This window comes from Opisthocomus hoazin, chromosome 7, assembly GCF_030867145.1.
Source record: "Opisthocomus hoazin isolate bOpiHoa1 chromosome 7, bOpiHoa1.hap1, whole genome shotgun sequence".
Taxonomy (NCBI): Eukaryota; Metazoa; Chordata; class Aves; order Opisthocomiformes; family Opisthocomidae; genus Opisthocomus; species Opisthocomus hoazin.
Window position 1 is genome coordinate 63570493 of NC_134420.1, and position 24335 is coordinate 63594827.

Here is a 24335-nt window from a genome sequence, read left to right on the forward strand (position 1 = left end):
CTGAATGAAGCTGGCTTGTGTGATTCATGTGGTAATAAGTGTAGGGAGAAGTCAAGGAAATGGGATAGGCAGAAGGAAGCAAAACAAGTAAACCTCTCTGGAGGTTGACTGTGACAGTAGCAGGAGCTCATACTTGGACATCAACACTGGTATGCTAAATTCAAGGCACAAAAATGTCACTACTGTTTCCTTAGACATCTGAACCTTTGCTACTGTTTTGGCACCTTTTTGGGGTTGATTGTTCAGACCTCTCCAGTTGAGAGGGGAAGGAGGAGCCTGTGCAGCTCCTTGGTGCAGGTCCTCAGTGTTGATGTCTTCTCAGGCTCAGTTAGTGCTGACTGCCTGATTCAGTTGTTCTCATCAGCCTTCTGGCCTTTTTTCTTTAGGATTTAATACCTTTCTGTGGTAGTGTTTTCTCCCTTGGAATCTTTGTGCTTTTACTGATTGTGTTCCACCAATCCTACTGTTAATTTTTCTAATTTTTTTTTTATTTACCTTTTTGAAGGAAAAAAGAGTCTGGTTATTTTGTCATGATGTCGTCTTTTCTTTTGTGTAAAATCTGTCTTCATTTTGAATATTTTTTCTGATTGTACTTTGTTTTGTGTCTTGGAACAAAACTTTTATTAATAAGAGTAAATATGTAAAAATTTAGCCTGAACAGTCTTTCATAACTTTTCTCCATTTTTTGAAAGCTAATTGTATTTACAACATGTCACCACTACTTAAGACTAAAATGAGTGTTTGAAAAACACATCTAGACAGAATTAATTAAAGTCTACTACTGTTGTACTTTGCACAGCTCGAGGAAATAACTGGAGCAGACAGACAATCTATAGTAATTGAGTTGTCATGCAAAACAAAATACCCTAAAAATAGCTGTATTGTACATTCCAGTGAATAAGCATGCATAAAACTTACGGAATAAGTGACAGTTGCAAATTCTAGTACTTTGTAAATTAAAAAAACAAAACATTATTTTCTTTCAAAGAAAATCCATTGTGATACACAATGTCCCTGTGAAAATTCATATTTTGACTTCCTGCACTAGAGGGGCAATGTACAGAGAAGTGAACAAAGACTAGATTAATAAGGAAATTTAAGACTCCCTGCAGCAGAGACACCTTGTAAATGCCCAGCTGTATCCAATATAAAAATTCCTTTGTATTTATAATTAATCAAACACAAGTGTATTAAGGCTATCTTTATGTAATTTCAGTTTAATCTGCAAACCGAAACCTCGAGATACAATTGTTCCTACATGGTATGAGAAGCCATATACATGGAATCAGGTAAGGGTATTTTTTTTTTTTTTTCTTGTCCCATTTTGAGTAGTTAGAGTACCCCAGTACAGTTAGTTAGGCGTGATCGAAGGGAGAATTTCCTTTGGAAGGATGTCTTTTTGAGGCCTGGGGAGAAAAAAAAAAATCTCCAGTTATGTTGGTGTTCAGCTTTTTATAGCAAGTTAATGTATAGGCCTTGAGTCAGGATTTTCCCCACTGCATCTGAAGTCTGAAGAATCTCGGGACATCTGTCTTAAATCATCATGTAAAATACTACGTGCAATGCTTTGGAACTGACGTGGAACAGTATTCTGACTCAGGCAAACCATGAGATACAGCATTCTGTAGTTCTGGCTCTTATGTTGAAATGAGTGGTGTTGAACTGAAATGCCTGAATGATTTGAAACTGTCAAAACTCTTCAATACTCTTCCTTAGCTATATTATATAGGAAAAAGTATTAAGAATGCGTTCTGACTTTCCATCTTGCTTGTTTTAATTAGGTGGATCCTCAGTGTGTCATTGACCAGTCAGAAAAGCAGCACGGAAGAGGAGATGGTCTTTATCAGCTACATAAACTTGTTGTGTTGAATGTTTAAGTATTTCTAGAAGTGTTTCAGAGGAAGAGGTATTACATCTAGTCTAAAAATTACTTCTGTCTTCTATATAACCTTTGGATGTTTGTTTTGCAACATTGTTCTGTAAGATTAGTGTAAGTGTACTAAAATATAGTTTGGAATACGTTACTTTTTTAAAAAAAAGCTAAGGTTTGCTGACCTAGAGCAGATGAGTCTATCCATAAGACAAACTGACTTAGAGCAGGATGCAATTTTCATTTTAATAATACTTCTGAGCAGGTTTATCACAAGGCACATGAAAGATAAAGCAAATCTAGGTTTAGTTGTTCATGTTCTGTCTAAAAGCTCAGAAGCCATGGGGCATGATTTTTTCTCTTTAACTGCAAGTTGCATTTTCCTGTTTTCTTTGTGGTTGGTTTTTCAAAAAGCCATACAACACAGGTGTTTGGGGTTTTTCTTAACCAAAAATTAGAGGTCAAAGGAAACTGATGATCTAGATTTTTCTGCTCCAAACAGTAACTTCATATACTGGATACAATTTTTTCATTAATTTTTCATACAGCAATATGTAATTATATTATTTCTTTTCCTGTATGACAGAAGAATTCTTTTGAATTACTGATTTATGGCACCTTTGTTTCATCCTTTCCTCTTACTTTTGCCCGTGAGGTCTTTAGTCCTAAAAATGAGGTCAGTGGTTTCAGAATAAAATGCAGAAGTGAAATAAAATGTATTTGTCTCTGTTGTGCGGTCATGCTTACTAAAAGCTAAATTTAGTTATTAATGGTATGTGATTGCATTCATGAAATACATGAATACAAAAACAGTAAATAGAAAAGTATTAATCTTTTCAGTGTTCGCTCAGTGATTTTGAAGATCATGTAATATCCAGTCACCCTCTGAGGAACAGACAGAATCAGTGGTAACCATAAAAAAGTGGTAGATTTGGGGAAAATAAGGGGATGCTGAAACTAAGATATTTTAAGCTGTATTTAAACAGAGGGGCAACTGTATAATAGACAATTTCAGTGGCTTCTTATAAGCAATTCTTCCACAGACCCATTTTATTAATCTATGTGAATTATAAAACATCATACTTTATATAGTGAAATAGGTTTAATAGAAAAATTGCATCTCAAGTGGCTTAGACAACAGTATTTCTCAGCTGACTGTTGTATGCAAACGAAGTGTTGCAGTTAAACACCTTGGGGGACAAATGAAACGGGCAGAATGTCAAATCTTTGCCTGTTAATGATGGGAATTTCTGTAGGAAAAGGTAACTTGATAATACCAAAAGGCACGATATAAGTAATGGAAGTTATCGTGATTCCTCATAAGCAACACTGAGTTGAGAAGAATAGAATATATATTTTCCATATTACTATTCTTTTTTTCCCCCAATTCTAAGGCTCCTGTGTCCTGGTCTGTTCCTGCGCGCCTGCTGCCATCTGGTGGGTTCGCCGAGCTGCTGCTCGTTCGTCTTTGAACGGCACCCACGTGTTGTGATGGGTTCAGTAAAGGAGAGGTACTCTGTAATGGCTCATGTCATAATGAAAGGGAAGGGTTTCTACTCTTCTCCTTATGATGAGAGGAGCAGATAATGCGAACTCCCCCACGGTCCAATAACCCATAACCTGCCACTGGTCAATTGAGAAATGAGAGCTGTCTGTTAACTCGTAAGAGCTCCTGGTTTTGTCCTGGGCACATAAGAAGACTGCAGATGTGACACACGATAGATTATCCTTGAAGGAAACGGAATATCTTACAAGTTAGCCTTGCTGGGACATGCTATTCATTGCCAGATGAAAATGTAATACTAAAATTTAAAAAGCAGCAGTTGTACTTTATTGTTCAATTTGGGTTTCAACAGCGTTGCAAAGTCGCTTAAACAAGTCTTAAGGCAAACAGCTGCAGGATTTCTCCCTTCAAGGTTAATAAGTTTGTAGCACTAGAGAAAGAAAATTGTAAAATAGTGATGTCTTTGCAAGGCTATAGACCCGCTCCCAGTCAGCCCTGTGCCTTTCAGGGGTTACTTCCATCAGACAATGCCATGACTGCTTGTCAAAACTCCTTATATCTCGCGGTGCTCATCCAACATCTAGCAGGATGAGATTTCACTTACCGCAGTTTATTAGTGATCATCCGTGTTTATGTATTTCTTCCATCACCGAGTCCAAGGTAGAAATATTTGCATCTATAAATGGTCAGATCAACCCTCTGGAATGCCTCCAGTAGTAATGATAAAGTGACAGACTGTATTGATGGGTGCTTGTCAAGCTTGAAAACATGTGCATTCACTATTACCCATAACTTCCCCAACAGCTACAATGAAATCGGGTAGCAGCTTTAAATCAAAAGGAATTTTTTTTGCCATTCATTGCACATAATTAATTCTGGACTTTACTGCCACAGGCTGTGCTAGAAACTAAATATAGAAAAAAAATACAAAAAGGAATTGGAACTCCAGGGAAGGCAGATCCTTCAATAGCTGTTAAAACTGAGGAACTCAAACTCCCTACCCTACTGAATTCCAACGTGAGAAAATATACTGAAAGGATGCCTATTTTTATCCTTTCCTAGGTGTTTCCTTTTGGCAGATAAAAGGGTGGAGAATATTGTTTGCGTATCCTTTTAAAGGTGCTGTAACAGGTCGGACTAATAATTCCATCTGTGATTAAAACATTCTGGAATCGGCAATAGTAGAATTATGTAGCATGGGTGATTGCTAATAGAATGAGATGTCATTTAACGAAGTCTTACATCAAAGAGTTGTTCAGGATACGTGGTCTGTGTCTCTTGCCTTGTTGCCTTGTAACTCTGCTTATACAGGATTCTGCATTTGAAAGGAGGTGGTGGCACAGCTGGTGCTGTAGGAAGCGTAGGACCGGAGGATGCAGGTGTACCATGCAAATACAGATATGCCCGGCCAGAAGGCTTCCAACTAGAACATAAGGTGTGTGCACCTCAGTAGCTGGATGTGATTATGGACAAATACATCCTAAAAAAAACCTCTAGCTGATACGTGATCAATGACTTCTCCTTTCTTCTGTAAATTAGCATCTGAAAAGAACTTCAATTAATTATGACTACTTTGAGCTGATAATAGATTTGGTAAATAGCCCAGATATTATTTTGGTTTACAGTGAAATCTTCCATCTTTCCTAAATTACTACTAATGCTGGTTACATCTGGATTAGAACAAAGAAATGAGATTCACAGAAGACTTTTGCCTGCCAGGCTATTCACTTAGTCTTCAGATCATTTAATAATAATAAAGGATAGTGTTAAAATTACAAAGCTTGTGAAATGCCATACCTTTTGGAACTACAGTTCAAGAGATGCACTATATGAAACCTGTACCCTGCTGCCAGAGCAGGGTGTGACTCTAGAGGAAGTTTGAGAAGCCTAAGGTGCATTGGTAAATATGCTGTATGTGAGAGAGTTTACCAGTTTCTTCCAGGGAGAGTGACACAACAGACAGCGATGTGGAATTTGTTACGCTGATGGAAGAATTATAGCCGTAGTTTGAAGTCTGTCATTCTTGCCCCAAGAGACAATGATGACGTTGTTATCCCTCAGTGGCAAGAAATTATGTTCATAATCTCTTGAATTTTTAAACTATTTAGAACACACAGTGCTAGGTCAGCCCAAGCCAGCTGATTGCATTCAGCATCAATACCCTGCTTCTTTCTTCAGTCATTCCTTATCACTCAAACTATCTCTGTATTTTTCCTGTATCCCTAAATGTTGCAGAGTAGGGTGGTTTCCAGAAAAATCTGTTTTGAGAGAAGAGGGCTGGAAGGACATGAAAGCAAGATCTTTTCTGATTTCGGTGTTGTGTGTTATGTACCAAAAAAAGAATTAAAAATATGTATGTGTGTTACGTAGCAAAAAAAAGAACTAAAAATATCTATGGGCACTTTTCAGGAGGGCTTCTCTTTTAAAACCACCAGTGTATAGCCTAGACAGCGGCAGGAGTATCTCTGTGTTCAAAATGCTCAGATTTCAATGTCATCTAGACTTGTGCTGAACAGGCTTAGAGGATGTTTCGCTAAACATCATCTGTTTTATGAATACTCAGCTATAGACTGTGAAGAAGTGAGAGACACGGAGCTACTGGAGAGAGTCCAGTGAAGGGCCACTGAGATGATGGACTGGAGCATCTCTCAAAAGGCATCTGCACGTGGTCTGGGGCAGCAAGGGGGTTGGAGAAAATGACCTACAGAGCTCCTTCCAACCTCAACCTTTCTGTGAGGCTGTGACAAAGAGGCTTTTCCAAAAGCATATGTAGACAAGGCTGAGGCCACCTGTTACCCATCAGCTGAGGAAGAGTGCCTGCAAGGAGGGAAACTTGAATTTAAGAATGGGAAGGGCTAATGTCTCCAGTAGTGCGCTGCCAGTCAACAACTGGGATAGCTTAGAGGTCTGAAAGGTCTCAGGAGGCGCTTCTGAACTTACCTTATGTAAATTTATGTCTCCCAGTCCATCGTGAGCAAGGGACCGCTGATTCCATGCCTGTGATGTGTGATTAAGACTGACCGCCAGTACGTGCTCTGATTTGGGGTAGACAGCTCACCCTGTAGTATCATAACGACCTTTTGTAGTCTTAAAATTCTGATGTCTGTAACTAGTATTTGTGAAGGTGCTGGACTCTTCCCAACTCCTGAATGATCCTAAGATCATCAGGGCTGAGTTAATGGAATTCCTGCTGTACTCCTCTGTAACACTGAAGGGACTCATCAGCACCAGGAGCAAGCCAGAAGAGAACCTGTTCTCTCTTTTCCTCTGCCTACTGCATGTAGACTGCTTTTACTTCAGGCAAGATAATTTGTGCCTGCATATCAGGGTGGGAGGGAGTCGCAGACACCTGGGAGGGGATCTGGGGAGGTGGAATGGTTTTGGTTGTGCAGCGCGCGTTGATGAAGGCAGAAGGTAATTTTTGAGCACAGAGGAGTGATGAGCATGGGGAAAGTGATGAAAAAGAAAGAACAGCGAAAAAGCAGCGTGAATGTGTAACTTTCCTCCTGAGCTGGTGGTTGAAACAGGTGAGTGGCAGGGGGAGGTGAGGGGACCGGTCAGAGGCTGAGCACGCAGCCAAGCTTCAGGGTTTGGCTTTGGGCTTCCTCTGTCTGAGGGCCACCCCCGAAGTATTTTGGCCGAGGTTGGTGGGGCAGCTGGGGAACAGAAATGAATCTGCTGTGGATCTCAGGGCAGAGAGACTGTGGCGAGTCAGGTAATGCCTGGAGTGCCCAGACTTCGTCCGAGCTGCAGCTTCCACTTTTTCTTCTTTTCACAGTGCAGTTGGCCTGAAACCGCCTGCCTGTCAACTACAGCAGCTGTTACCCCAAGTACCCAGAGGTGGCCAACAGAGGAGAGAAACGTCATCTCTGGTCCTAAACGTCATCTCTGGTCCTTTGTAGTGCTTGAGAGCACTGGCCCTGCAGTGATTCCAGTGGAATCCTGTTGTGACGGTGAACGCGTTTGCACAGGGAAGGCAAAAAGAGCGCAGCGGTTACAAATCAGGAACAAACCTGGGCATCGCAGCCACTCGGGTTTGCCATCGGGAATCAAGGGCAGGACTCATGCTGGCCTTTAATGTGCCCCTGCTTGTGACATCGAGCGATTGCAGATGAGTTGGGCCGTCCCTGTGGCACTGCAGCACTGGTCACACAGCAAGCTTAGGAGTTTTCACGTTTCCCTCCCCAGAAAGCGTGTCAGTGGGGTGCGGGCAGTTGGACTGAACCGTGCAGATCTCCTGCTGAGAGGATGGACGCTGGCAGAATGGCAGTCTGGGTGTTCCGCAGGGAGCCTGAGTGTAGGAGTGCAGGTGAGCACGGGTGTCAATGTAAAGTGATTTCTTTCCAAAGAAAACAGGACTGCCCTTTGTGAACTGTGCCTGGTTTTATAGGCACAGGTGAGGGTGCAGCTCCTTGGTTTAGAAATGCTGATCTTTTCTAGGGCACTTGTGCTGTTGTCGGCACCTGAGCTACCTATTTCTAGAGCTTGCTCAGGGATCTTACGTGAGCTTTTGTTCGCAGCACGGACACAGAGAGCTGACAGTTAACAGAAAAAGGAAGGCAGGAGGTGGAATCTGAGTAATGAAGGGATGGAGACTTTATCCAGGGTGACTTTGTCGAGCAGAGTGCGTGCAGTCCCAACAGGCCCTGCATTGCTCAACCGACGATGGGATGGCTCAGGTTTGTTTACACTAGCCACCTCACTGGGGCATAACTGTGACGTGCCCAGGAGGAGAACTCGGTGAGGCAAAGGACTGCTCAGTCACACAGATGGTGGTGCAAGGGAAGAGAATTGCCTAGGAGAAACTACAGAAATGCTGCAGCTTGCTAACCAAAGGTGAGACTTTCCTCCAAAGCTGAGATTTGTGGAGAATTTCTATAATCTTGGGAAAGAAAAACACCATTGTGTGCCATCAATAGTGAGATTTTTCAGCCTTTTTTTTTTTTTCCTCCCATAATTTTTTTTTATTGAATAAGAAATAGTTAACCTTCACTTAAATGCAGATGGGGAAAGGGGAGCAAGCCTCTGTCCATGAATTTAGAACTGTAGCTCTGGAGACACTTGTGTCTGTCCTTGTAACTGCTGAACTAAGTTTTAAATGAGACCACAGCTTATTCTTTAGCTCTATTCCCCTGTATATCTTTACAAGAGAAACAGCATGCCATGGTGACGATTGTGTACATCTGTCACACTCCTTAAAACAGATTAAAGTGAGATGTCGGTCTGCATACATATGTTAGAAACAGGCTATGTGAATTAGGATAAATGATAGAATCACAGTTCAAACCAGGATACAAGCGTTGGCATAGACTGTGACAGGACTGACACTGATTTTGGAAAATAATTAGCACATTGCAAAGGGACATAGTAATGGGACTTTTTATCTACCTTAGCCTGTAGAAAGAGATAGAACTGCACAGAAAAACTAACAAAAAAATGCACCATCAATATATAGTTTGATTCGGATTTTCCTTTCTTTAAAAGAACCTGGAGAAAAGCAGATGAAACTCCAAAGAGGCTAATAAATGAAAGAAATCTGAGGCAAAGAGGATACATCTGAGGAATGAGAAAGGTATATATTAATCCTCCAAAGGAGTGTTGAGGGAAGAGGCAACCTCCAAGACTGTCTGGTGAACAGATTGCTCTTTTTTTAAGCACCGAGTGCACCCACATGGGTAGGTGTTTCTCTCATCTCTCTGATGCTCCTGTATTTAGCTTTCACTCGAGCTTCAGAAATGTCTCGCCTGGGAGATGCTATGACTTAAATCCCTTTGGGAAGCAGAAGGTATGGCGGTCACTCCCTCTGCTGAGGGAGCTCTGCCATCCTGCGGGACAGGACCCTTCTCAGAGGTGCCCCCTTCAAGGGAGGGGGTAACCCTCTTGGTAACAACACAGCCCAGTGATCGGGAGCTCCTGGCAGCTGTTTCTCAGCATGGGGATTGAGCTCTTGGCTCTTCCTTGCACCAGTGGGACACCCTGGGGCCTTTTCCAAAGGGGCAGAGAGCAGAGCATGGGTGCTGGTGCTTGCTGTGGGGCTCTCCATCGGGCTGCTGAGCCAGCAGGCAGGTTGAGGTGAGCGGGGCCAGAGCGAGCTGCACGCTCCACCTGCCTTCCAGAGGGGCTATGGCCTTCACTCCTTCTCCCAAGCAATTCCCTCCCTCCCAGTGAGGCGCCCGGGGACAGACAGCAGTGGGCATGTCACTTGGTTCAGGGGAAGGAGGGAGGTAAACTGTATGCTCCCAATGCAGGTATCCATCTCCTCTTACCTTCCAAAAAGCATAAAGACTGCAACCAAAACTTCGTCTCTCATGGTTGGGTAAGTTCACATCCTTTTTGTGCAACGCCTATGAAACTTGTCTCCTCTCTGGTCAGAGTGATGAGCTCAGGTGTTCCATAAACACCACCTTTCTTCTTCTCTCCTGTACGTAGTCTTCATGCACTCCATGGAGGGTTTTAAAATCTTTTACTTACCTGATTTTGTTTTCTTCCTGGACAGGGAATAAAACACCCAGGGGTAACTTTCTCCCTGGATACCTGTGTTTGAAAAAAGGAAAGGTACAGCTGTCAGCAATATTTCAACATTTACAAAGCTCTTTTTTGGGGGGTCTGTTCATAGTGAAAATCTGGACTGTATCATCAGTAAACAAACAGCACAGAGGATGCATATATATTTCTGGGGCTTTTTTGGTTTATCTTTTTAATAAGGACAGAAAGCCCATATTTAAAAGACAGTAAAGTAGATAAGATTTGATTTGGATTCTTCATACAGACAGTGTCTTCCACAGCACGTATTTCAAGAGATCACTGGAAACAGCTGTAGGGAGTTCCTCTGATTTCTCTAGTTTAAAATGTTAGTGCTCTCTTGAGTTAGTTTTACTCGGTCCGGATGGCAGTCGTGCAGACTCCTGTTGCCCAATCACCAGGTCAGTTGGGACTTCAACAGGCACACTTTAAATCTGACCATTTTACATGTTGTCTAAGGAATAGATACTTCTTGGATTTTATTGATGAAGAAGATAAGGAGGTAGAAAATACACTGGGGAAAAAACCCGAAGCGAGAGTGCTGCCCATAGCACGTCCTAAAATTAGAATAGTTACTGCAGCCAGCACATGAGACACCACCACCCCCCCCACTAGGATGCCAGTGCCACAGGATGAGGAATCTACGCAGGGAAGCACAACCTGCGATACTTGTGAGCTTCCAGAGAATACATGAGCACTTCTGGAAGAAAGAGTTCACACTTGCTAAACAGACACTCTCAGCTGAAGTATTTGAATGACAACAAAACACTTCTAAAGATGGATATTTTTGTAATACTGTGTTGTAAACCTTCATATCACAGACTAGAATCAGAATGGAAAGGACTTCTTGCATACTTCCTCTATGTGTATTTATACTTTTTGATGCTATGGTTATTATCTTCATATTGAAATGTAATTTTTTGCCTTAATTTTATTGCTGCCAGATTTCACGTTATTGATTTTCAATTTATTTGAACACGGCCCTTAATTTTTTTACTCTGTACTTTTCTGTTAAAAGAATATAGTCTCATGTGACTGCTTGAAAACTCTAAATCCAGTTATATTTAATTTAGATCTCCTAGCACAGTATTACATAATTCTTGTATTTACCTCATGCTAAGTATTGGTGTACAGTCAACTTGAGCGGGCTACCTTTAGATAAAAGTTTTCCCAGTTCAGAATCCTTGTAATAATTAGTTATAATATAATCAAAGTAGTTTTTGTCTGAAGTAAATGAAAAGCTACCACAAACTGTTCTGAAACATGGGGAGATGATGACTTAGGGCCACATTACCTGCTGTAAGAAGAAGTAGTAGTAAAATGGGTACAATTTACAACCGAAAAAAAAATTTTATGGTATAATTTTGTTTTTACTAATCTCTCTAAACACAAGAAGGATTATCTATGCAATCCCAGAATATGCACCATTGCTTGATTCATGTAACGTGACAGCAGAAGGTTTGGCCAAAACTGCCAAGTATCCTGAAGTGCTGGACGTGGTCTTCAGTTCTCTTATTCTCTTTTATTTGGTTCTGGGGGTGAATAGGGCATGTGTTGTATATTTTATCTTTTTATGGATTAGTGATTTATGGAATTTGAATAAAAAGGAGCTTTTGGGCTGGAGAGGCTATTAGTGCTACCAGGCATTTACAGAGAAATGACCTTTGGTGTTATCTTGTTCTCTCATTATAAAGCAAGTTAGAGGCTAAGGGAAATTTGCGTAGGCCTACATTACAAAGGAGTGGCTGCACTGTGGTTTTCTACCTTTTATTGTCAGGAAAGAGAGACATGAGGCAGGAATTTTCTTCATTCAAGTAGGGGTGGGGCAGTTACAGTAAACTGGGCCATGTGGTCCAGGTTTCTGTGTTATCTGATAGAAGAATTTAGGGATCCATCAACAAGGGCTCTGGTCATGCATGTGCAACTATTATGCAACTCTGATTTGTGTCAGTGACTAGTTAAACATCAACTAATAAAAAAACAAAGACTGAATTCCAACTAGACATATCCACTGCTGAGGACTGTAGCAAGCACTCTAACAGTTGCAATTAAACATAATTTTTGAGCTCTAGCCAGCCTAGAACCCAGCTAGTTTTTAAGTACAGTACTTTAAGGGCCTCTGCGAAGAGTAGGGTGGTTCTTTCTAACCCTCAACAAAATAAGGAATTGTGAATTTCCCCAGAATACCTGGTTGCACACTTAAGGCTGCCTTTGATGCTGCGTAAGGCTCTTATGCTGTTGGGCACTGTAAGCAGCTGAGAATGCAGGCTGTGTTATCAGCACTCTTCTGTGATTTCTGTCTGCCTCGCTAAACTTTTAAGTAGGTCTTACTTCTCAGAAATGTAAAAGGGAACTTGAATTTAAGGATCTTATTTCCCTAGATACAGCAAAGAAGCCAGGCTCAGGAAGGCCAGGCAAGAGAAAGGGTAACACCACATTTGACAATGCACCACTCCTGTTTCTCGCTTCCTCACGTTGTTACCCATAGAAGGGGTAATAACAAATAGCGAAACATCATCTTTGCCGGTGCAGAGTCATCAGAAATAGTGAGGTTCCAGAGAATTTCTGAGATACAATAAGGCTGAAAAATGACTTGCTAAACAAATGACAGGATCTTAAAGCAACAATGAGGGAAAACAGACCTACTGAGATGAAACTGAGCTGATCTTAAACTCTGGAGAAAGATGCATTTCCACATTTCTCCCCCCCCCCCCCCCCATTAGTAACACCTGGGTGTGATGACTATCATATTGTTCTAATAATTGTTATTGTAACTTAAACTCAGCCAGTACATTGAGGTATTTATGTTGGTGTTTTGATTGAGTTTGAACAGAATAAAGAATTGATGAACTAAGAAGCTACTGAGCCAGCACAATGAACACAACATAGGAAAAAAAAAAATCAGTAGTGGTGTGATGAAGACAATTATGAATAGAAGAAATGGAACAGTGCCTTTCAGTCAGTTCCTTGGAAGTAACTTACCCCGAGCAGGAAGAACATCTGCAAGGTGCAGATCACCAGGCCCGAGGGCACAGCAGCCAGAGTCTTTGGAGAAACATGGGCTGGGCAGGCTGCAGAACCAAGGAAACAAGCCAGAGGCTACAGCACTGGGGGCTGTGTGGGGTGATAAAAAACAACCCCCCAAAATCATCAAGGTGCAATCAGTAGAAGAGCACCAGTGTTCTAGACCTCAGTGGATGAAAACTGACTCCTGTGGAGGGCAGCATCTTCTCCAGACCACCCCGGTGTGGGCAGGTTTGCTAATGCAGCTTGGGCAACAAGACAGGTAAGAAAAATCAGAGAAAGTTATTTCTGACTTGTTCTTCAAAAGCTATGTTATGTTTAACCGATGTTTTTTCTCTTTGACTGACAGTCTATATATCCTTTCAGACTTTCTTCTTGTGCCACAGGTACTGAAGAATGGAGAACTGCTTTAACCTCACCAGTACGGAGCGTGCTGTCCCTGGTCAATGCTGTCCCTGGTCTTCACCTCATGCCGACAAGCTGGTGTGTTGGTTACAGGACGCTCCGTGTCCTCAGTGGGGCTGATCGCACGCACATACTTTATTAACTCATCCTGGCATCTGTTCCCTTTTCCTACTTGTGTGTCAGGATGGTTTTTATTACTAATTTTATTTTCTAAGGTCCTTAAAAATGTGTCCTGGGTTTGGCCAGAACAGGGTTAATTTTCACCGGAATCCAGGAAGGGGCACAGCCGGGGGGTGGGGGCTGACCCCACCTGGCCAAACAGCCCGGTGTTCCATACCATGTGACATCACGCTGGGTTCCGGTGGGGGGGGGGGGGGCGGCGCGGCGGGAACTCTCTCGCGGCTTGGGGGGGTGCAGCGCCGGTCCTGTTTTGGGAGAGCGGCTGTCTGTACGGTTCGTTGTTGTGTTTTCTGCTTATCTGTATCGTTGTTGTTCCTGTTTTCCCTCTGTTTGCTGTTCTGTTAAACTGCCCTTATCCCGATCCACCAGTTTCTGCCTCTTTCTTTTCATTCTCCTCCGCACGCTGGCGGGGGGAGGGGCGGCCGTGTGGCGCTTTTGTTGCCGGCGGCAGCCGAAACCAAAACAAAATGTCAGTAGTCTCTGTGAGGCCTGGGACTCATGCTGCACTTTGGTGCTCGGGTATCCTGTCTGCCTGCTTCCAGTTGTATTTTAATCCTTATTGCCAAACCATTTCTCTTGCTTTGCCTAAAGCCATATTCAGCCTGCACCCGTGCCCGTGCCTACAGCCTAGTGCCAGATGGTACTCTGGCGTACCAGGTGCAGGATCTGCTGCCTGTTCACACCCCACAAGTGAAGGAGAAGTAACCACAGAAACTTCTCCATGCTGCTCTAGGCTTGCCATGGCCGGATGGGCATGTTTTGCATCACCAGTGGTTTTTCTAGAGCTACGCTTCCAAGGCAGAGCCAGGATGGTTTCTTGGCCAAATGCCCACAGACCTACCCGGTGCCTTAGCCAACACAGCCAGCTTTGAGATGAGATTTTCCTGTTCTCAAAATGGCGATCAGCGATGCACAGAGCTTAACCCTTCAGCTTTCTGGCAGAACTAAAAAAGACAGGCATAGATTAACAACCTGAAGCCTGAAAAAACCCAGAGGTGAGCAGCCCCTCTCGTAGAGCAGTCCACCTCGTAGTTCCCCTAGTATTTCATGTCACACCAGGATTTTCGGTGGCATTTGCACTGGTGCTTTTAGCATTACTGTTTCTCCGAGACTTGACACGTATGGCAGACGAGCGATTCCCGTCGATTCACCACCACCATCTCTTAACTGGGAAATACCTCAATGCCATTGTCATCTCAGCAGGCACTCTGACAGAGAGGTGGTGGTCCCATCCACCCCTCAACAAAAGGGGAGTTCAACTTGCGCAACGCAGCCCAGTGTGCAAGTTTCTGCAGTCTGGTAACCACTGCAGCACTTGTATGCAGGGAACAGCATCTGCTTCCCATCCTCATGTCCCTTGGCACTCCAGTCAGTGACTCGTGGCGCTGCAGGCCGAGAGGAACTCACACCACTGCATCTACTCTGACCTAGGTATTGGATCAAACAGAGCAGAACTTCAAAAAAACACCCCAAACAAAAAAGTGCTTTTTTAGCTCATGGTCAATCATTGTGTATGCTGGATGTATACTATGCCTCTCAGGAAGTTCTGGTTACTATTAAATAATTATTAAGTAATACTTAATTAACTAATTAGTTGAGACTAGATGCTTGTCTTTTACATAGCTGAATTCAGTAAGATCATGAATCCCACCTCTGAGGCATATTACTTGACATGTGACTGTCCACAGAAAAAAGATATTAAAATGACAAATTAATAATTTAGTTGACTATCTCAAGTAGAATGTTGCTTGATTTTTTACAGTCCGAAGACCTAATGTCTTGATTAGAAAATCTTGATAGGACATCTCCTTGGGATTTTGTTCAGACTATGAAGCATGTTAGGACGTATAACAGAAAACAGGATTCAGCTAGGACCTATCAATCAGAGACTTTAGTCTGCCTTCCTTAAGCTCCAGTAAGGGCTGAGAGCTCAACGTGTTAAGCTGGGTCAGCATTACATGTGAGACTATACGTTGAATGAGATTAGTTACTGTGATTATTACTTTTAAAAATACCTTTTCTTCTGATCAATTACAGTTTCTTTAAGAAGCTACTATTTTAGATGACCTGCGTTGAACTCCAGAACTCATTGGCTCAGCCTGTCCAGGTCTTTCTGAATGGCAGCACAACTATCTGATGTATTACTCACTTCTCCCAGTTTTGTGTTGTCTGCCTATTTGATGAGGGTGCACTATGCCCCGTCATCCAGCTCATTAACGAAGATCTTGGTGCCATTATCGACCCCTGGGGTACATAACTAGCGATGAGACTCCAGCTGGACATCGTGCTGCCGACTACAACCCTTTGACCTTGGCAGTTCAGCCAGTTTTCAGCCCACCTCACTGTCTACTTGCCTAGCCCATGTCTATGAGGATGTGATGGGGGACAGTGCCGAAAGCCGTAGGAAAGTCAAGACAAACATCCACTGCTCTCCCCTCCCTGCCGAGCTAGTCATCTAGTCAGAGAAGGCTATCAAGGTTGATCAAACATGATAAATCTGTGGTGACTACTCCTAATTGCCTATTTGACCTTCATATATCTGGAAATAGCTTCTAGGTTTATTTGCTCCATCACTTTTCCAAGGGCTGAGGTGAGGCTGATCAGCCTCTAGTTCCCCATCTCCTCCTCACCTTTCTTGAGGGCAGAAGTCACAATTGCTTTCTTCCACGCCTCAGAAACTTTACCTGGACTGCCATTACCTTTCATAGATTATCGAGTGCTCTCAAATGGCATCAGCCAGCTCCCTCGGCACTCATGGGTGCAGCCCATCGGGTCCGAGGGACTTCTCAGGGTCCGGTTTATTTATATGTTCCCTAACCTGATCCTTCTCCTGTGAGAGCAAGTCTTCCTTGGCCCACACCTTCCCATGGGTCGCAGGTGCCTGGGATTCCTGAAGGCAAAAATTATCAGTAAAGACTGAGGCACAGGTGGCATTGTCAGCTTTCTCCACCTCCTTTGTCACCAGGTGCCCTGCCATCTAGCAGCAGGCCCACGTTTTCCCTAGTTATCCTTTTGCTGCTGATTTACCTGTAGAAGCCTTTCTTGTCGCCCTTCACACTCCTCTAAATCCAGTTCCAAGTGAGCCTTGGCTATCATAACAATGTCTCTGCACTCTGCAAAGGAAACCTTTGCTTGGTTTCCTGCTCATGGGAATGGATCATTCTTGAGCTCAAAGGAAGTTATCCTTGAAAATGGGTCAAGAAATGAATGGAGATTTTTTAAGAGCTTCATTATTTTTGATGCATGATGTAGCTAGACAATCGCCTCGACTGTTGTGAACCAATATAAATAAAGGTTCACCAGAGTTTCAAGGACGATGCAGGGAGACTACTTCTGGAACTGCTTTTATGAGAGTTCTTAGCTGTCACTTACTTACCATCTCACTATTGGTGGCACACAATGGTGGCTTTCTTTCCCAAGATTATAGAAATTCTCCACAAATCTCAGCTTTGGAGGAAAGTCTCACCTTTGGTTAGCAAGCTGCAGCATTTCTGTAGTTTCTCCTAGGCAATTCTCTTCCCTTGCACCACCATCTGTGTGACTGAGCAGTCCTTTGCCTCACTGAGTTCTCCTCCTGGGCACGTCACAGTTATGCCCCAGTGAGGTGGCTAGTGTAAACAAACCTGAGCCATCCCATCGTCGGTTGAGCAATGCAGGGCCTGTTGGGACTGCACGCACTCTGCTCGACAAAGTCACCCTGGATAAAGTCTCCATCCCTTCATTACTCAGATTCCACCTCCTGCCTTCCTTTTTCTGTTAACTGTCAGCTCTCTGTGTCCGTGCTGCGAACAAAAGCTCACGTAAGATCCCTGAGCAAGCTCTAGAAATAGGTAGCTCAGGTGCCGACAACAGCACAAGTGCCCTAGAAAAGATCAGCATTTCTAAACCAAGGAGCTGCACCCTCACCTGTGCCTATAAAACCAGGCACAGTTCACAAAGGGCAGTCCTGTTTTCTTTGGAAAGAAATCACTTTACATTGACACCCGTGCTCACCTGCACTCCTACACTCAGGCTCCCTGCGGAACACCCAGACTGCCATTCTGCCAGCGTCCATCCTCTCAGCAGGAGATCTGCACGGTTCAGTCCAACCGCCCGCACCCCACTGACACGCTTTCTGGGGAGGGAAACGTGAAAACTCCTAAGCTTGCTGTGTGACCAGCGCTGCAGTGCCACAGGGACGGCCCAACTCATCTGCAATCGCTCGATGTCACAAGCAGGGGCACATTAAAGGCCAGCATGAGTCCTGCCCTTGATTCCCGATGGCAAACCCGAGTGGCTGCGATGCCCAGGTTTGTTCCTGATTTGTAACTGCTGTGCTCTTTTTGCCTTCCCTGTGCAAACGCGTTCACCGTCACAACAGGATTCCACTGGAATCACTGCAGGGCCAGTGCTCTCAAGCACTACAAAGGACCAGAGATGACGTTTAGGACCAGAGATGACGTTTCTCTCCTCTGTTGGCCACCTCTGGGTACTTGGGGTAACAGCTGCTGTAGTTGACAGGCAGGCGGTTTCAGGCCAACTGCACTGTGAAAAGAAGAAAAAGTGGAAGCTGCAGCTCGGACGAAGTCTGGGCACTCCAGGCATTACCTGACTCGCCACAGTCTCTCTGCCCTGAGATCCACAGCAGATTCATTTCTGTTCCCCAGCTGCCCCACCAACCTCGGCCAAAATATTTCGGGGGTGGCCCTCAGACAGAGGAAGCCCAAAGCCAAACCCTGAAGCTTGGCTGCGTGCTCAGCCTCTGACCGGTCCCCTCACCTCCCCCTGCCACTCACCTGTTTCAACCACCAGCTCAGGAGGAAAGTTACACATTCACGCTGCTTTTTCGCTGTTCTTTCTTTTTCATCACTTTCCCCATGCTCATCACTCCTCTGTGCTCAAAAATTACCTTCTGCCTTCATCAACGCGCGCTGCACAACCAAAACCATTCCACCTCCCCAGATCCCCTCCCAGGTGTCTGCGACTCCCTCCCACCCTGATATGCAGGCACAAATTATCTTGCCTGAAGTAAAAGCAGTCTACATGCAGTAGGCAGAGGAAAAGAGAGAACAGGTTCTCTTCTGGCTTGCTCCTGGTGCTGATGAGTCCCTTCAGTGTTACAGAGGAGTACAGCAGGAATTCCATTAACTCAGCCCTGATGATCTTAGGATCATACAGGAGTTGGGAAGAGTCCAGCACCTTCACAGAATCACAGAAAGGCTGAGGTGGGAAGGACCTCTGGAGGTCATCTTCTCCAACCCCCTTGCTGCCCAGGACCATGTGCAGATGCCTTTTGAGTGTCTCCAGGAATGGAGACTCCACAACGTCCCTGGGCAACCTGTGTCAGTGGTCAGTCACCCTCATAGTGCAAAAGTGGTTCCTGATGCTCAGACGGCACTGCCTGTGTCTCACCTTGTGCCCGTTGCCTCTTGCCTTTCACTGGGCACCGCCAGGAAGCCATTTTTTCAAAAGAATGAAACGTGCAGCTAATTCTTATTATGGATCACAAAGAAACATGTTGCACTTCATTCATTTATTTCTAACACAGATCTCAAAGTATATTTAACTGTTGTATTTTTTCCCTGTATAGTGCTACTCAAGAGTAAAAAAAAAATCATGAAAGTCACATGAAGAAATTCATTAGTTTTAAACTCAACAGAAAGATCATTTCAGGTTCTGCGAGACTCCTTCCAGAAAGAACTTACGACTTTCAGGTGAACGTGCTTTCACTTGCCTGGTAGATGATTGGATCTCAAGCTTAGAACTTTCATTCTCCTCTGCTTGCATGAAGATCACTTAGTTAGACGTAGGCTTGCCAATGGGGTTTTCAGAGACACTTTTTGTTTCTTCTAGGCTTACGTTGAGACACACAGCCTGGGCCTTCTGCTGAGCTGTTAGAAATGCTGCGATAAGTTTTTCTGGGAAATGAAAGTTCTAAGCTTGAGTTCATTACCCTCTTAGGTAATAGTCTGTTGCCTGTAGCATCGTTTCAGGGAAATACACGAGTTGCAGCTCTCTGAGGTTCTCTGTTACATTTCTTTATCCATGGCCAACATCTTTTATTTAAGTGTTGTTCCTCTGTATTCTCTAGATAGTTTTCTGGAACGGGTACCACTTGGTCTTCTGTCCTCCACCCATCTGTTGGAGCAATGAGGCATTCCTACACAACATTTTGCAATTTACTTGAGATCACTTTTCTCATCTAGCGATGTCATCCAGAATTCTGCATTCCAACATATGACCTGATTATCAGGTGTATGCAGTTACCAACATACAGTTTTGGTTTTTAAAATAAAATATATTTTTATATGGCAAAAGAAAAGACAACTGTAAATTACCGACACTGAATGTCTGGGGAGTTTTTTGCCAGAAAGGTTTTCAAAAGCTGATTACGCTATAAAACAACATTTTGAAATGCTGACCAACTCCAGTAACCCTATGCAAATGGAACTTCACTTTTGTTAAAATGAAGACACGTTGTCTTCTTCCCTTCTAACAGACAGCTTTCAATTTTTTGAATTGGTTCTCTCTGATCAGAGATGTGAAAGAAAATATGCGACATGTACAACTTACTATTGACAGCTTTATGGTTCCTTTTGATCTAGATCCAATTGTCTACCAGGCAGGTGAAAGCACGTTCACCAGAAAGTTGTAAGTTCTTTCTGGAAGGAGTCTCGCAGCACCTGAAATGATCTTCTGTTGAGTTTAAAACTAATGAATTTCTTCATGTGACTTTCATGATTTTTTTTTTACTCGAGTAGCACTATACAGGGAAAAAATACAACAGTTAAAAATGCTTTGAGATCTGTGTTAGAAATAAATGAATGAAGTGCAACGTGTTTCTTTGTGACTATGATCCATAATAAGAATAAGATAACAAGATGAGGCCGCCTTCAACCAGGGAGACGTCATCTCCTGATCACAGGTCCTGGTTCTCATGGGGGCCTCTACAACCCCATGTGAGAGGACAATGTGGAGGAGGAACAAGCAACTCAAGAGATTTTATGGACATCAAGGACAGTTTTTCTTGACAAAGGTGCTGGACAGGCTGGATACAGGAGGTGCTCTCCCGGATCTGCTGCTCATGAGCAAGAGGGAACTGATCAGGGAATGATGGCCGAGGGCAGCCTTAGCACTGCGGCATCTGAGGTAGCAGCACTTGGGATTTTCAAGGAGAAGGAGAACCTGTTATTACTGGAGAAGCAGGGACTGCCATGATGCGGATTTTTCCGAGGCGGCAGATGAGTCTCAAATAAACAAGCATTGATTTATGCTGCAGCTACAAAATAATCCATCTGTTACTAACTAAAAATTAAGCATTAATCGAACATTAGTCATGCCTTATTAGGTATATGGCACCATGATTCTGATGCTGAGTTGTTGGCTTCAGTTGCTGCTATCTTTAGTTCTTGGTCTTCCTGCAACTAAGCAAAGCAAACGGGCGTTACAAAATATTTCTACTTTTAATCAAGTAGTTCTGTGGTACATCTGGGTGCACGACAAACAGGACGTGTTTCACAAACAGGCCTAGTTATTACAGAGATGAGGATGAGACAGAATTGACAAAAAGCTTGACTTTATTGGAGCAGACTCTGGCTTCTTCTGCAATCTAGAACACAAGATATCTTGGGAGGCCATTCTGAAGTGCAAAGCAGCCCAGGAGAGCTGGTTGATCTTTAGGGACAAACGAAAACCAGAATAACTTTCCAACCTGAAGTGCGAGGTGGGACCTCAACAGGCCTGAGAAATGGGCTGACAGGAACCTCATAAGATTCAGCAAAGCCAAATGCACAATCCTGCAGCTGAGACAGAATAACTGCATAAACCAGTACAGGCTGGCGACTGAAAAATTAAGTAGCAGCTGTGCAAAAAGGGCTTGGGGGTCCTATGGACAAGTCAAGTATGAGTCAGCAAAGGGCCCTTGCAGCGATGAAAGCGAGCAGGCTGGGCTGCATTAGCAAGACAATTACAGCCAGCAGATTAAGGGGAATGATTACTTCCCTCTGTTTGGCACTTGTGAGGCCATAGCTGGAATTCTGTGCCACATTTTGGGCCATCCAGTATAAGAGAGATAGACAACTTAGAGGGAGTGCACAAAATTTATTTCCGTTGGAATAGTAAGTCATAGAAATTGGAAGCGGAAGAAATTGCTTGGACCAGCCCAAAATGTGTATTTTTACCTTGAAATTGAGTTAAATTTTATTTAAAAGTTGCAGCACAGGGTACAAATTAAGTTCATATGACCTGGAGCCAAAAATCCCTGCCACTTTCATACAGGAAGCATGTTGTTCCTTTGGCTTACTAAGTAACTCAGGCACTTAAGCTAGATGTTTTGCCTCAAGGTACTTGTGCAGCAGCTCGTTCTTAGCTCATGCAGACTGTGCTTCTCAGCCATTCCTGTCCTCAGTAACTGGCTCACTGGTTTCTATCTGGTTACTTTGCTAATTTTGCTTTATAGTTGGCCAGTAGTAAAAAATCTCAACAACAGACCTCAAGACTTACCAGGTTTCCTTGAAACCAACTTCAGCCTCCTTATACTTGATCTCACACCTGATCTTCAAAAGAAACTACCATATACCTTCCAAACATGACTCTTGGAGAAGTAAAACCAGTATCTGTGCTAGACACCAACACAGGGTTTAACACAGATAACCTTGTTTTATGCCAGAGCTTAATCTGCTCCCCTTCTCACACTTAACCTCTTTGAGTTCCAGTGTCTGCAAGGTACATGTCTCTAGCCTTTTCTCTAAAATACCTACAGCACCACCTTTTTCATCACACCTCCCCACTTCCTTTACCTGCAAAATTGCCCTCTAATCCAGATGTATCAACTATTTTTACCTAGACGCTAAACCCTAAATTTGTATTTAGTTTTGAAGCTTAGTGCTTCTATTTTGCAGCACTTGAGTTGAAGGAGGGCTTGTATGTCTGAAAGCTTAGGAAGACTGTTACTGGAAGACAGGAAAATTTGAGAAATGCCTAGGAGATCACTGGTAACAAACAGGTGAAATACAAACTGGAGCTCATTGAAGCCTACAATCTAGAATAGGATGGAGACGAGGCTTCCATGCCCTAAACTGGTAATTCACCACTCTTTCTATTACGATATTTATTACGAATAACAGCTCTTTTCTCACCAGTTAAGCTTTGTAGGTACAAAGGACTGGAGGAACTGCTGGTGTTGTAAGACCAAAAGACATCACTGTTTTCCATATCGATATATATTCAGCATTACTCCATCTATTTTGATGACACTAGCAATTCTACTCCAGCATTACCATCATGAGGGCTATGGGCAGTAATACTGCTGCCATTTCTCATGGAGCACTGAAACGAGGTAGACGCGTATACCCTGTCACTATTTCCTAAACTTGTTTCCTCTATCTTCTCAGCATCAGCAAAGACTCTGAAGTATCCCTAATGCATAGAAAAAGTCCATTTCAGGATCATGGTACTCAGCTCCTGGCAATAACCAGCTTTTTGCAGATACAGCTAATGACAGCAGAGATGATCATCAGGATAAAACAAACAAATATTCAGAGCTTCTGAGGCTGAGGTAGGAAGCTTCCCCCTTCTCTTTATTCTCATTTCTTTTTCAGAGGTCCCAGCTACATGGATGGAGATGGTATCGTCATGTGCACAACTGGCCATCTCTGTTGGCCGTTAACTTGTTTTTCCCTGAGCTCTTTTGGCAAGAGTGTTGAGAAACAGAAGCTATCTTGCACAATTGCATGTTGGATCTGGCTGTATCAAGCATCATTTTGTGGCCACTGGTTTCCAGGAAATACCAGTCCTTGAGGGTGAAGGTCCTCAAAGGGACAGAAGAGCTCAAATAATGGAGTTAGTGGGCTAATACCACCATACGGTCTACATGAGAGGAATATATATGGATGCTTGATTAACGAAGAGATCAGTCCGGACAGATTGTGGTTCTGCAAGGCTGCTGACTGCTACTTATTCCACAGCTCTCATCTTTGCCCAAGGAGACCCTTCCAGCACAACCCTTATTTTCTGCACTGCAGTTGTTAGCAGGCAGTATGGTACCAGACTCTCCCCATTTGGAATGGGGAAAATCTTTTCAGCAGGGCCTGTTGAGATAGGACAAGGAGCAATGGCTTTAAACTGAGAGAGGGTAGATTTAGACTGGATGTAAGGAAGACATTTTTTACCATGAGGGTGGTGAAACACTGGCACAGGCTGCCCAGAGAGGTACAGGAGGCCCCATCCCTGGAAACATTCCAGGCCAGGCTGGACGGGGCTCTGAGCAGCCTGGTCTAGTTGAAGATGTCCCTGCTCACTGCAGGGGGGTTGGGATAGATGACCTCTAAAGGTCCCTTCCAACCCAAAGCACTCTGTGATTCATTTGGCTCAGGACTTGATGTGAAAACCTGCATGAAAACCTAGGTTCCAGATGAGGAAGCTGAAGTGTAGGCATGAGTCACCTCAGAGCCCAGGTCAGCGGAGGAAGTTGCCGCCACCTTCCCCGAGAGCTTTCTGGCAGCAAGCGCGGCCGGCGCAGCTCTCCTGGCCGGAGCTGCCCCCCAGCCCTGTTTACCCGCTTCCCCAGCCCTAAACCGCGCCGCCGCTCCTGGCTTCTCCTTCAAGCATGAAGGGCCTTGACGCTTCCCGGCGGAGGCCGGGCCGCAGCGGCGCAAAGTACAAGGGGTGGTGCCGCAGGCTGGCAGCGGTGCCGCGGCTCGGCCCGGCCCCTCTCCCTCACCGCCCCCGGGGCGAGGGGCCCCGCCGCCCCCCCCCGTCCATACCTCACTGCCGCCCGCGGCCCTCGAGCTCCCGCCGCCGCCTCCTCGCGGCCCGCTCCGGAGGGCGGGCACGGCGGCTCTCCCCGCCCCT

At 44.1% G+C, this 24335-nt stretch overlaps 1 protein-coding gene and 2 long non-coding RNA genes across 4 annotated transcripts in view; 2 read left to right on the plus strand and 1 right to left on the minus strand.

Annotated features, from left to right (window-relative positions):
• TDRD9 (tudor domain containing 9) overlaps positions 1 to 2572 on the plus strand; it is an 87592-nt gene extending 85020 nt beyond the window's left edge. The window contains exons 35-36 of the mRNA XM_075426684.1: positions 1217 to 1289; positions 1782 to 2572. Coding sequence (XP_075282799.1) covers positions 1217 to 1289; positions 1782 to 1877 — 169 coding nt within the window. The 3' untranslated portion in view covers positions 1878 to 2572. The remainder of the gene's footprint in view (positions 1 to 1216; positions 1290 to 1781) is intronic.
• Positions 1285 to 24309, minus strand: LOC142361990 (uncharacterized). Its single transcript, XR_012764575.1, has 3 exons — positions 24248 to 24309; positions 6315 to 6433; positions 1285 to 1406 (listed from the first exon to the last, which is right to left on the minus strand). It is a non-coding gene; the product is annotated as an uncharacterized LOC142361990 (long non-coding RNA).
• On the plus strand, positions 8111 to 13665 carry LOC142362020 (uncharacterized). Of its 2 annotated transcripts, none has more exons than XR_012764596.1 (3): positions 8111 to 8210; positions 8859 to 13182; positions 13287 to 13665. It is a non-coding gene; the product is annotated as an uncharacterized LOC142362020 (long non-coding RNA). The 2 variants fall into 2 exon arrangements; XR_012764597.1 differs by having other exon boundaries at positions 8859 to 8946; positions 9623 to 13665.
• Positions 24310 to 24335: the final 26 nt, after the last annotated feature.